General features: G+C 36.5%; 1 protein-coding gene across 4 annotated transcripts in view; it reads left to right on the top strand.

Moving 5' to 3' along the window:
* The window catches only part of DHX9 (DExH-box helicase 9), a 66,829-nt gene that overhangs the window by 44,229 nt on the left and 7,977 nt on the right, over positions 1-14,623 (top strand). For all 4 annotated transcript variants that reach the window (XM_082401218.1, XM_082401220.1, XM_082401219.1 and 1 more), the window contains 8 exons: positions 2,505-2,646; positions 3,090-3,172; positions 7,165-7,321; positions 9,417-9,517; positions 11,169-11,382; positions 11,569-11,663; positions 11,963-12,036; positions 13,245-13,397. In XM_082401218.1, coding sequence (XP_082257344.1) covers positions 2,505-2,646; positions 3,090-3,172; positions 7,165-7,321; positions 9,417-9,517; positions 11,169-11,382; positions 11,569-11,663; positions 11,963-12,036; positions 13,245-13,397 — 1,019 coding nt within the window. The remainder of the gene's footprint in view (positions 1-2,504; positions 2,647-3,089; positions 3,173-7,164; positions 7,322-9,416; positions 9,518-11,168; positions 11,383-11,568; positions 11,664-11,962; positions 12,037-13,244; positions 13,398-14,623) is intronic.

Raw genomic sequence — 14,623 nt, 5'->3', positions numbered from 1 at the left:
CCGGAAGTAATCATTTTTACTTTTGGCCTTTATCCTTTCAGACTTCATGTACATATACCGTATGTACACCATCCTAACCTGTCCCCTTTATGTAACAGCACACCTGCTATTAAAGCAACGGAATCATTTTCTAATGACTTCATAATTTTCCATTTTATGCATATACGTTTATTTTATTCTTAAATGGTGGAGATACTTTAAGATTGTTTCTACTATTTTGGTATTTATGTATGCTGGGATGAATATACTTGTACATACATTTTATACTCTCATTGGATTATTTCATTGGAATAAATTCCTAGACATGGAATTGTTGGGTCGAAGGGTATGCATATTTTAAGTTTTATGCATTTTGCCATACTCCCCTCAGGAAAAATCATACTGATTTCCAGTTGGATCAGTTACGAATAAAAGAAGCACTTCTCTTTTTAATATGTATTTTAAATGTTTGTTTTGAAGTCAGGGCTGTTGAAATAGGAAGGCGATAAGTTAGAGAAGCATACAAAACATGGAAAGGAGATTGTAGGGTCATTTGTTTCTTTGCTGTTTGAATAGTCATCTTGATATTGATGTTTTCTGCTTTTACTCAAGGAAATTTGGCCAGTAGGGCTTCTGAAGATGGTTGTTTTAGCACTTCTTGTGTTAATTTGTAACAGCCTCTGTCATGGATGGCTTGGGAGGTGAGGGCTGTACTGTTAAGAACTACAGTAAGTGCTGCTTACGGAATATGCCATCTCCTGTCCATATTCACTTTAAAAGGCTGGAGACTACAAAGGTGATTGACCTGAAAGTAGCCTCAAGCTGGTAAAAGCAATCCTTGAGTATCCAGTAGCATAGAAATACACCTCAGAAGAGTCAAATATCCTAATTGAGTTGAAGTTTTTCTAGAAGCCAGCTATTTAGTAGAAATGTTGAAAACTGTAGGAAAGACAAAAGGAGAGAAAAGCGATAATAGTGTTGAGCATTTACCTGTTCTTTGTAGAATGCAAAGAACTTCTTGAAAATGCCCAAAAAACTTTATATTTTATACCTTTAGTGGAATATCATCTTCACATTCCCTGACATAAGTATATAGCAGAACTCTTCTCTTTATGGACAAATGCATAACTCAGTCCTTCATGTAACACTTTTATTCAGAGTTAGTGAGGTACAGAGAACTGGTCAGCAGTGGTCATTAAAAGCTAGCATTGTTCAGCGAAACAAGGCATATAAACCAGAAAGAATATAAGCTCAGGAAAAGGTACAGTATGTTCAAGATGGCATCTTTTAATCCCTTACCTTGCTGGACAGGATAAATATGAACTAGGTGATTGTACACTTCACCTATATGTGTTACTAGCCACATAGCATAAAGGACTCTTGTGTTAGGGGATATAGAAATTAATAAATCGTGTTTTATATTAATTCAAAGGATGTTGATAGCTCTAGTGAAGCTACTGGTTTTTTGGTTTGGGGTTTTTTTTTGTTTGGTTGGTTTTTGTTTTTTAAGATTGTATTAGCCTCTGATTTCCTAAATGGTCATGTCATATAACCTGGGGTATAATCATATAGGTACTTAACTAAATATGGAACTCGGAAAAAACTTTCTCAGTCTAGGAACTAAAGTACAATCTATCATCAGGAACTTTTTGACAAAGTCAAATACAAGGCAACCTGGAAGCATTTAGTCTAAATCTGCATGTACCCCCATAGCTGTACATTCAGGATATCATAATAGCCATGGTATCCACCAAGTAAATGCTGTTTTGTGTACTTAGAAGACAGGGGACACTTTGGAAGTTTTCATAAAAGTTAAGGTCCAACACTTAAAATTTTAACCCATAATTGTCCTTAGGGTTCAGCATATTTATTGCTAACAGCATGTATATTGCTGGAAAAGGTAATATACACTCAGTTTTCCCAGCTACATAAGCTCATCAAAACCAGGAGTGATATCATTGAGGTGTTGTGTTTTGTTTTTTTATCTCTAGCACCTCTTGTGGCACCTGATATCAATACAGATATGCTATGACTGCTTACTTTATGAGTTAATAAGTGAATGAATCGTAGATACGGCAAAAGAGGTTGTTCACCTTCCTAATAACCCGTACATCTCAGTTAAATAGTTCTTTAAACGTGTGCCTGTGCTGTGGTAGGAAGTTACAAGAACAAGCTGTCCACGTGTGATCTGTCTGCTTCCCTACTGGAAAATCACTTGATGCCATTAAGAGTTAGGGCCAATGTTGAAGAAATTTTATTTTCTATAAAAACCTTGGAATCACTTTATATACAAAGTGAAAAACAACATTTTTAACTGTCTACCATAGAATTAAGTGGTAATTTTTTTTGTTTTTTTAATAAACTTTGGAGCTTCCTAAATGTTATCACTACTATTATTGTTTCTGTTGATTACTGAGCTGGCAATGGGTCAGATTTACTACAGTCATTTAATAACCCTAATAAACAAGTGTAACTAATTTTGTAGCTTTTAAATCACTTTTTTTTTTTTTTTTTTTTTGTCTCAGCCCAGGAGAATCAGTGCAGTTTCTGTGGCAGAGCGAGTTGCATATGAGAGAGGAGAAGAGCCTGGAAAAAGTTGTGGCTATAGTGTTCGATTTGAGTCTGTACTTCCCCGCCCTCATGCCAGTATAATGTTTTGTACTGTGGGTCAGTAATCTGTTTTATTTTGGCCTTTCACTTGGGGTTTACGTTTTGTTTGTGAAGAAAACTTGATAATAGCACAGAGTGACTGGAAATGATAAATCAAGAACCCAGTTTCAGAATTCTTGTTTAAATAGAACTTTTGGCAGTTTTTTTCTTCATGGAGAGTGTTATGTACCTGCTGGCTGTTGTAGTGCAGAGCAAATGAAATCAGCTTAGGTTGCTGGAACTGTTAAAAATGTTTTCATTAGACAAATGTGTTATAGACTACATGATCACTTCTTTAATAATTTAAATATACCAGTGATGATTTCTTTCCTAAAACGCTGGGGTTATAGTAGTTGAAGCATAGTTGATTGTCTAGAAATTGGTTTCTTTGCACTTTTCTTTACCTCCCTACTTTAACATAGAAACTCATCGCCAGTGTTTACTCTGATTTTCTTTTCAAGGTGTACTCCTAAGAAAATTAGAAGCAGGCATTCGAGGAATCAGTCATGTAATTGTAGATGAAATACATGAAAGAGACATAAATGTAAGTAACTTGAGAGTGATGGTAAGGTACCAGTGCTAAAATTCTGAATAAAGAGAAATGAAGTAGAATGTCTTTATTTTATTTCCATTTTCCCATAGCATACAACTTCTATCAAAATTATGAACTTCAGTCACTAAGATATTGGACACCTTTTTTATTAGCAAAGCCATTAAACCCTTTTTTTTCCTTTGTTAAAGCACAGAGTTCTAAAAGACCTCTTATTGTAAAGTAAGTATAATTGCAGTGATCATTAAGTTAGCATAATTCAGCAACTGAACTAATGATTTATCACTGAATAGCTGATGGAATTTTAATAATCAGTTTTTCTTTGAATTGAAAATTTATCTGTGATAAATTTTACATTGTTTTCCTCCCGCCGCCTGGTTTGCAGGATTTTAGTTCCCTGACCAGGGATCAAACCCGGGCCCATGGCAGTGAAAGCGCCGAGTCCTAACCACTGGACAGCCAGGGAATTTCCACAATTTTAAATTTAATATAGTTAATGGTGTGTTTTCGAATGTTTGCAGCTTTAGTCTTTTCCAACGTTAATGATAATCATGCCAGAATTAAGAAAAAACTAGAATTCTTTTCACACCCTATCCTCTTTTGGTCCTTGGCAAAACTTGTATAGAATTAACTTATTATACAATTGTATAATTCAAAGATTGAAACCATAAATCAGTGACTTGTTTTTATGGCACTGTTTTACATATCCAAACAAAGGTATTAGTGGGTGGACAGGATGTCATTCAAACTGTTTCCAAGCTCCTGTTACTTAAAACATTCGTTGGAGCTCCTCCTCTTTAGAAAATAATTCCATAGCCGTTGTTGTTCATCATACTTAGTTTTAGCAAAATTTTGATCTTTATGGTTGAGCTAAAGCAAGTAAGAAAGTTTGTATGGTCTTTCAGATGACCTTTTTAAATCAAATCTATTCCATAGGATAAAATTTTTGCTGCTTTTGTCATTCAGAATCTTTTGAAAACTAATGTTCCCCCCCCCCCAATTAACTTAATCAAAATAAATGTTTCAGTATTTTCTTTACTAGCATGGTAACATACCAATGTTCTTAGAGTTTAAATTATTCCAGGTCACGCTAGAAACATCATAGGTCATCATTACTATTTTCCCCCAAAATAAGTGGCTTTGGTCAACTTTTCTTGAAAGATTGTCAGGTCTATATTAATGTATTATTCACAGTAAAAATGGAAAAACACCTTTGCAGAAACATATGTTCTCTTTCAGATGAACCTTATCTAAACGTCACATTACGGGGAAAACCCAAGAGAACTTAAAAGACCAATTATTAGAAAAATAGAATGGGGGACTTCCATGGCAGTCCAGTGATTGGGACTCCGCACTTCCACTGCAGGGGGCGCGGGTTCAATCCCTGGTCGGGGAATAAGGATCCCACATGCCGCACGGCCAAAAGAAAGAAACATTTAGCAGTATGGCTGGAAAAAAAGTTAATATACAAAAGTCTGTTGCATTGTGTACATTACAAACAGCTAGAAAACAACTAAAGATACCACTGCACTAGTCAGAATGTCAAACACCACCACTGCACTAGTCAGAATGTCAAACACCTAAGACTAAGTCCAACAAAAAGACATGCAGAACCTATACAGGAAAAATAAAACTTCATTACAAAACACTAAAAAAGACCAGATTGTGTTCACGGCTAATATAATATAGATGTCAGATTGCCTGAAGTTGATCCACATCTGAATGCAATTCTAATCCATTCCCAGTAGGTTTTGTTAATAGGCTGATTATAAAAACCTATAGGGAAGATTTATGGCCAAAAATAACAAGGACTCCTGTAGAAGAGCAGAATGAAGGGTCTTGCTTTACAGATCTCAGGACTTAATTTGAACCTATAATAATTAGACAGTATAGTACATGAGATGACAGTTTGACCAACAGTAATACAGAGTGTAGGAACAGATTGTGTGTTGCGTGCAGCTTCGGTATAATAGAGTGAGTGATAGATGGCGTGTCAGATCAGTGGAAAGAGAATGTACTATTCAGTAAATGGAGCTGGAAACAATTGGTCATCCATAAGGAAATACTTGAACTTGGATCCTTACCTTATAACCAGATACAGAAATCAACTCCAGATAGATAAGGACTTAAATGCCAAAGCAGTTTTAAAACTCTTGAGTAGAATATATAAGTAGACATCTAGACAGCACTATCTAGTAGAAATATAATGTGGCCTAACATGCAGTTTTTAAATTTCTAGCATCATATTTTAAAAGGTGAAAAGAAACAGGTAAAATTAACTCGGTATATCTAAAATATTTTCATCATGTAGTCAATATAAAAAATATATCAACGTTTTTTACGTTTTTTTTTTTTTTCATATTAAGTCTTCAAAATCTGTCTGTGTATTTTACACTTAGAGCACATCTGAGTTTAGACCAGGCACATTTTATGTGCTCAGTAGCCACAACTATATTGGGCAACATAGTTCTAGGCCTTCTGGAAGAATTTCTTAGAACATGAAATGCATTAACCATGAAACAAAAGACTTGAGGTATTCATCTCTATTAAGATTAAGAGCATGTATTCATTCAAAAGATACTTTCAGGAAAACCACAAGCTAGAAGATGCCAATATAGCCAACAAAGGATTAGTATAGAAAATACAAACACCTCCTACAAATCAGTAAGCAAAGTACAGATGACTCAGTAGAAAAACAAGGAAAAATACAAATAGGCATTTTACAAAAGAGCAATTATATTTGGCTAGTACACATGATGGGGTGTTCAGTCTCATTGGTGAATAGGAAAGTACACACCAAGACCATAATAAGGTACGTCTACTTTATATCCATTTGATTAATAGAATTTTAAGTGATGATGCCAAGTATTGGAGAATATAAATATCAGCAGGATCTCTTATCCATTGCTCATAGTGGTTTATGAACTGGTGGAATGCCTTAGGAAAATAGTTGAGCGTTATCTGCAAAAGTTCAACATTTACACATCCTATGAGTGCAGTTCCATACCTACACTTACCCACAGAAACTTGCGTATGTACCGTAGGAGACATGAACTAGGATGTTCAGAGCAGCAAATGTTTGGAAGAGTAAAATACCGGAAACAACCCAGATACCTGCAGTAGTTACCACCAGAAGTCTACTGGTGAATTAATGGGTACATACACACATTGGGATATTTAAATAGTCATCAGAAAGAATAACTCTGGTGATTCACACGTGGGTGAGTCTTAGCAGTGCTATAGGATGTGAAAAAGGAAATCCCCAAAGATTACATAAAATATCATACCTTCTCATAAAGTTAAGAATAGGTAAATTTTAAAATACATGTATGCATGCATATATATGTATGTGTGTCTAGTTAGATACGCATATAGATCAGAGGAAAGGTATATGAAAAGGACTAATAAAAGATTCAGGATGGTGGATTTCTCTATTTGGGGAGGCAGAGTGATGGACTTGAAGACCCCATAGCCAGAGAAAAGATTTATCAGAGTTCTAGCTTTCATGTTGTTGTTTGGTGGGTTGATGGAAACTTTACATTATTAAATAATAAATGTCTCTACCGTTATTTTGTTTGAATGGACTAAATATAGCCTTTTCAGCATTTGTAAGATTCACTTTACAGGTGATTGGAAAACTGATTATTGGCTCATCATGGCTTTCCCCTTTTCTCTAGTAGTTTGTGCAACTGAAAATATAAATTTCACTGAAAATTTCCTCTCGTTAATGTTTTTTTTTTCTCTTCCCTTCCCCTACCCTAGTAGCGCTCATTTCTAATTCCCACAACGAGTAGGCTACAACTGTTCTTAAAAATACTGTTACCGTATCCCACTGTAATCCTTCATCTTACTTCTACAAGCTGCCCAAGAAACTGAATTTCACTGATATCTTGTGGCTTATTAACACAAGAAATCTTTTAGCTGTACCTTGTGAGCAAGGACTTTTCAATGCATTTATTTTTCCATTTGTGTTTGTGTTTTAATAGACTGACTTCCTTTTGGTAGTGTTGCGTGATGTCGTTCAGGCATATCCTGAAGTTCGCATCGTCCTCATGTCTGCTACTATTGATACGAGCATGTTCTGTGAATATTTCTTCAGTTGCCCAATCATTGAAGTTTATGGGAGGACTTACCCAGTTCAAGGTAAATATCGTGGGGGTGGGATGGGAGGGTGAACATTTTTTGTAGTGTGTGGATTTTCTTAATCCTAGAGATTGGAGTAATAGTTCAAAGGATATTTAAAATAAAATCCAAATCAGGGTATCAAATGCATCATAGCATTCTTGGGGTTTTAGTCAAGCAGTAGTGAGTTTCATTTACAACTTGAGGAGTTTGCATATCCAGTAAATTTCCTGTCCTTACAGCTAAAGTTAACTTTTAAGATTTTACAGTCAAGTGTTAATTAATATGCCTATAGATGTTCATGGGAAATACTGTTAAAAGTTTAAGCAGCCAGGGTCAAATTAACTAGAGAATCAATCTTTCCTAGAGCCAAAGCAGGCAGATTTTGAAATGAGATTAAGGTGAGTGTTTCAAGGTCAAATATTTCTGATTGTTAAGAGTTTATTTAGAAGATTTTGTCATCACCATTTTCTAGAATAGTCATCTAATAGCTTGGTTTTAAAAATTAATTACAGCACAGTCTAATTGAGGGCATGAAAATAAGCTAAAAGTTTTTCAGTGTACATATGAAATGAATGGCTACATCAGGATGCTAACTTGAAATTCAGAAGTTGAGGGTAGCTCTGAAATAAAAGTCAGTGCACTCATATCTCACGAGGGTACAGGTTAATAATCCTGCAACTGCTTTGCATGCATACTGGCATTGAAAAAAATAAATGGATGACAGACAGTGGGAACCAGGTTTACTGCTGGAGTGGGAGGTTACAGGTAAGTATGAGGGAAGGCTTGAATGAACCCTGTGGTACTGGATTACAGTTGAACTCGTGTTTAGATAGAAATGGATAGATACAAAACTAAATATACATGTGTATGGATCCATGGATTTGCATACATAGATATATTTCCTAGCTCTGTCTGCTGAGCGGGCCTAGAAGTAATGACATCCCAGTAGCAAGGATCATGCCCAACACCCAGATCATGTTTCCAATACCATTCTCCAGTTAAAGGAACCAGACGCCCTTGAAGAAATGACTGATTCTGAAGCTGAGGCAGGGAATATACAAGATGAGCCTGAAACATCTTGTAGTGACAGAAAGTAAGGAAGTGCTTTAAAAAAAAAAAAAAAAAACAGTGAAGGGGACAAAGGGACATAGGAGTCAACATGAAAGCTCTCAGTGGCCAAAAATGGAATAGTTGGAACAAAAAAATAGAAAACATAGTATTGGATTATAACCTGAAGTATAAAACAGATACCCATGAATTTATATGGTGGTTGAATAAATAAGTGGGTAATAAAGACAAAGCTGTCATATGGAAGAACTAGAAAAAAATTATGTAGATACTCTCTCTTACCTCAGAAAAGTGATGCTTAACCCCTTTAGTGTGCTGTGCTTAATGACTTGCTTCCAAAGAGTAGAGTATGGAAAGGGGGAAAAGAGTCACTTTACGATGGAGTTAACTTGGCAAACACTACCTCAGGTTGATCAAGTTTAATATCATCAGTGATGAGTCATGTTGATAGTGTGTACCTTTGATATAATGAGATGAGAATGGTACTTTGGGGCTCTAAGGGTATAGAGGGGAAGTGTTTAGATTATGAGATACTTCTGAAACTTCTGGAACACTTCAAAGAACCTCAGGAGCATAATTGATCAGTAGATGTTCCAACCTTCGCATTGAAGTCCTTTTTTGAGAGTAATAACTAAAAGGAACCCATTTTTATCTGTACATCCTAATAGAGGAAGGATGGACTATGGTATATTATTGTATTGATAGTAATTTCTCTCCATATATAACACCCACACTGTGGGAGTATACAGCATAGAGCACAATATGCATTCCATAAATGTTTGATTGAATATTGTATATAGCGGACCCTGACTGGCTCTGTGGGAACATGTATAAGAGATACCTCACCCTCCTCCAAGGTCCAAGAGATGGAAACACTGAGTTTGATTGGAAAAAGAGGTTATTGACACTGAAGTTTCTTGGCAGTTGTGAAGAATCAGATTGAAGGGTATGAAGGTAGTTTTGAATTATGAGTTAGAAAATGAGTTTTAAAGACTGCTCCATTCTGCAAGTTGATAGTACTTACCTGACTGGGTTGTCCTGGCAGAATATTTTTTGGAAGACTGTATTCAGATGACCCACTTTGTTCCTCCACCGAAGGACAAGAAGAAGAAGGATAAGGATGATGATAGTGGTGAAGACGATGATGTAAGTGAGTTTCGTGAAGAATTTTCATTGTGGGCAAAATTGTTATCGCAGGGAATGATTTCAGTAAAAACATGCAATAAGTTAGCATTACAAAAAACTTCTAAAAATTGACTGTAATGTCTATCTTTGAATTAATTGATATATTTCACTCCAAAGAATTCGATGTTCAGTGAAAAGCGCTTTTCATACCATGAGTTAAATCATCTCTGGCATAAAGGTTAAAAAAAAAGAGGAAGGGGCTTCCCTGGTGGCGCAGTGGTTGGGAATCTGCCTGCCAATGCAGGAGACATGGGTTCGAGCCCTGGTCTGGGAACATTCCACGGAGCAACTAGGCCCGTGAGCCACAACTACTGAGCCTGCGCGTCTGGAGCCTGTGCTCCGCAACAAGAGAGGCCGCGATAGTGAGAGGCCTGCGCACCGTGATGAAGAGTGGCCCCCGCTCGCCGCAACTAGAGAAAGCCCTCGCACAGAAACGAAGACCCAACACAGCCCCAAAAAATTAAATAAATAAATAAGCCAGGAGCTCTTCAAAAAAAAAAAATCTAATTTATAAAAAAAAAGAGGAAGGAGTAAGATATTTAATAACTCCCATTTTGTAAGGCCTTGCTGCTCAGAGTGTTTTCCATGAGCCACAACACCTGGGAAACTGGTAGAGAGGTGGAATCTTGTGCCCCACCCCACATCTCCTAAATCAGAATCCACACTTTAACAAGATCTCCAGGTGACCCATACGTACAATAAAGTTTAAGCAACAGCAGCTACAGTCCTAGGTTACAGAGACTGTATGGTAATGACATTATCAAATGGAGAGAGTATTGAAGTGGGGGATGATGAGGGATTTCCTAAGAAACAGGAAAGAAAAGTGACACTTATTTCGTAGTGCTTCAGAGTTGGACCAGTGATATTTAAAAATGCATCTTGAATCTGGAAACATGAACAGAATGAATGTTACAAGGCAGCCAGCAATGCAGAATATGATAAACATAACCTAGGATTGGGTATTTTTAATCAGATTTGAGGATATAAATGAATTATATTATGAATTATATCCTCAAATCCGATGAATTACAAAGTTTATTGGGGGGAAAAAATCAATTGTAACAACTTCATTTCTCATTACTGAAGGTTTGGTTTATCATTGGTTCTCAGGCAGACTTTTTGGATTATTTCAGATGTAGATGAAGGTGGTCAAATACCCTGTCTTCCGGTATGAGTGAGCCTGGGAATTACACAGGAAGACATTGTGTATATATAATTATATGATAATTGATACAAAGAGAGGATCATAGGAGCAGTTTATTAATCAGTAAGGAAAATATTTTTGAAAAATCAAGAGTTTATAGTCATAAGAGAGAAATAAGCTTTGTAGAAGGAGCCGTTAGAAGTTTTAGAGTCAAATTTAAACGTTTGTGCTTGAATTTTAGTCACATCCTACGGGAAGTATTGTTCAGTAGAAAAATTCAGTATGTCAACGTGCAGTGGTTTTACGTTTTTGAAAATTAAATTTCTTCTATATGCCAGATACGACTAATCAGCTAGAATCAATAAGGATATTAGGTGTCATGTGAACGTTAAGAACAAATGTAGGAGACTTAACTCATGAGCTGTACTAATTGAGACAGTCCAAAATATGTCTCCCTGTTTTTTGCAGGCAAATTGCAACCTGATCTGTGGTGATGAATATGGTCCAGAAACAAAGATGAGCATGGCTCAACTGAATGAGAAAGAAACTCCTTTTGAACTCATCGAGGCTCTACTTAAGTACATCGAGACCCTTAATGTTCCTGGAGCTGTGTTGGTTTTTCTGCCTGGCTGGAATTTGATTTATACTATGCAGAAGCATTTGGAAATGAATCCACATTTTGGTATGAGTCTTTTTTGAATTCTCAACTATTTGAGAGTGAAAAATGAATGATTTTGCTTGCACCCTAGCCAATATATGAAAATAAAATTTAGTGTTGTATCAATTTTTGATTAAAAGTATGCATAATGTAGAAAAGTTTTAAACTCGACTCCTATTTTTAGACCTTAACTTTTCCATATTTTTATAGGAAGCCATAGGTATCAGATTCTACCTCTGCATTCTCAGATTCCTCGAGAGGAACAACGCAAAGTATTTGATCCAGTACCAGGTGGAGTAACCAAGGTAAGTAGTAAACATTACAGTTACGGGGTTGGAATTAACGAAGATACTAGACAACTATTACAGACCTTCAAAGAGCTATCCAAAAAAATTGTAATCCATCTGAATTGAAGAAGAAAAAAGGGGTCCTTTCTTCATGAGCTTAGTAGGTTTTTCAATTATCCAGTCAGTGAATGAGTGATTTATTTGAAGATTTCTGTAATTCTGTTGTCATTTGTTACATAAGCAGATCATTCCTTTTAAGTACGTAATAGGAGAATATTTTCTGAAGTGTAATTTTTCTTAATACCATTTCTTCACAGGTTATTTTGTCCACAAATATTGCTGAGACAAGCATTACCATAAATGATGTTGTTTATGTCATTGACTCCTGCAAGTAAGTTCCCAAGGAACCCATTGCCTTGAATACAGTAAATCTTTAGAATACTCCATGTAGTGTCTAGAATCAATTAACAGAATCAAAAACACCTTATTTTTAAAACTCTTGTGGTCTCTTACCATCAGAATTACTGTGCTGCATCTGTATGTACTGAGTTATAGTGTAATTATTGATTCTTGGTGTTGATCATCATATCAGTTATGGTAGAAAGTGACGAAGCTTAACACTACTGACTGCTTCCCACTTATTCTTGTCTGCTGGTGTTCTGCTCATTTCCCGTTGGGTGTTTCCATTGACCACTGCCATACAATGGCATGCTCTTTGGTGTATAAAGATGTCCAATATTTAGCTCATGACAAGTGTCCTATTTGTAGGACACTACTTAAGAATTAAGACTTCATATTTGGTATGAGATACCCTGAGAAATACACAGGGAGGCATTGTGTATAGGTAAAGTAATTACACGCTAATTGATACACAGAGAGGACAGAAACGTCGAAACTTTGTTCTGTCTAGCCAGTTTGGGCCCCATGTCTTCTCTGTGTAGTCCCTAAGCCTTTTCTGGCAATTGAAGAAGATTTGCCAATGCCCACTTTAGGGAATGGTGAATAGCATGCCCCTCTTTTGTGCCAGTCCCAGTCATTTAGTGCCAGCTGCCTATGTGTAACATTGACAAATTCTGAGGTTGCTTAGGGGTTCAAGAGGACCATGCCAACACCACTTGGTGAGGTCTTCAGAAGTGCCACATGTTCCAGCTTAGCACATAGCCTTTAGATCATAGATTGCCTGAAAGTTAAACTAAACTTCGGAATAGAGTTGGCTTTGAATAATTATCACTCACTTACCTGCACGTGCCAGATCCTGTTTAAGTGCTATACGTTCATTAATTCACATAATGTTTATAAATAAAAACACTACAAGGTAGGTGATAGTATTATACTCATTTTCAGATGAGGAAAATGAGGCACAGAAAGATTAGTAACTTGGCCAAGATCATCCATCTGGCAAGTGGCACATGTATATTATATTGCCTCCTAGCAGGTTGGCAGCCTAAAGAGTGCACAGTCAAATTCTTATCGGTGCTGTTTACAAACAGACATCGCAAGTAGGCATGACTGGAAAGCGTCTGCCACTTAGTGGAAATGTAACAGTTATGTATTGATAGTACACGTGAGTTTTAGAATTAACCACTCTTTCCTATTCAGGCAAAAAGTGAAGCTGTTCACTGCTCACAACAATATGACCAATTACGCTACAGTCTGGGCATCCAAAACAAACCTCGAGCAGCGGAAAGGACGAGCTGGCCGCGTACGGCCTGGATTCTGCTTTCACCTCTGTAGCCGAGCTCGTTTTGAGAGGTAAGACCAATTCTTGAGTAAAGAATGAAGCTGGGTTTTTTTTAGCCTTTTACACACACACACACACACACACACACACACACACACCCCTCCCCACACCTCTCTGCCCTGACATAAACTTAATGAACTCAGAACATAAGTGCTTCCAGTTAATTGGAGGAAACTTAGCTTAGATAGTGAGATTGTGGTAAGGATGAAATCAGAAATTATCAATGATGGCATGTTTGATACCGATTAACTATTTACTAATAATCTTTTAAAAGCATAACATATGTTTTCCATACCACACATCTTTATCACTTTGGGATTACGGATATTTATGGAATGGTTAACTTTTCTGAAAAATAACGTTAAAATAACAATACTTTTATATTTATAGATACCCTCCCCACCCCCCACCCCCATTAGCACATCACCTCTGTCATATGATCCTCCTTATGTGCCTGAGAAACAGAGGGCATTATTTAGGTAAGGAAGCCAAAGCTTAAGAAGCTTAGCTGACTTCTCCAGGACTGAAATCCAAGTCTGTTAATACCTTGTCCGTTTCCGTTTATACCACAGATCCTTTTGGAGAATGTTTGTGGATGAGACCAATTGGTTTAAAAAATACTTCTCTGGGGTGCTAGCTCACCATCTTCTCAGATTGCTAGCTTTCCAAATAAAGTCGTTATTCCTTGCCTCGCACTCACCCCCCCAATTTAAAAAATAAAAAATACTTCTCTCTCTGAATTACAGACTTAAGTTATATGTATTTAGTTGTATGTTTCTGGAAATCAGTGTGGTGTACATTAGCTTTAACCAGTTGATAATAAAGGTAGAGTTAGGAGGTGTGTTTGTGTGTGTGTACCACAATGAAGGATTGTGGGACAGACTAATTTAGGTGACCAGATGTATATAGCACACTGAAGAAAGGTCAAAGCTTTGATTTGCTTTTATACTGATAACATATGGCTCCCTAGTAATTACAAATGTTGGTTTATTTGAGCATCAGAAGTTAATGCAGGAGACTGGCTGCAACATTTGGAAGACACTTAGTTCTTTTTAAAGGTTGGCTTGTCCCTTGACCTGAATAAACAAGTACTATACTCTAACATTTTAGAGTAAAACCAGCTCCTAATTAATTAACAGCATGAATAGATCTGTAAGGGATTTTTGTTCTTTTCTCTGTAGGATGAGGAATAGATATGCTATATGCATCTATGTAAACCTGATTAAAGCTGATCTAG

Source organism: Balaenoptera borealis (genome assembly GCF_965194805.1).
Source record: "Balaenoptera borealis genome assembly, chromosome: 1".
Taxonomy (NCBI): Eukaryota; Metazoa; Chordata; class Mammalia; order Artiodactyla; family Balaenopteridae; genus Balaenoptera; species Balaenoptera borealis.
The sequence above is the reverse complement of the archived record's forward strand: the minus strand, read 5'-3'. Positions and strand labels throughout refer to the sequence as shown.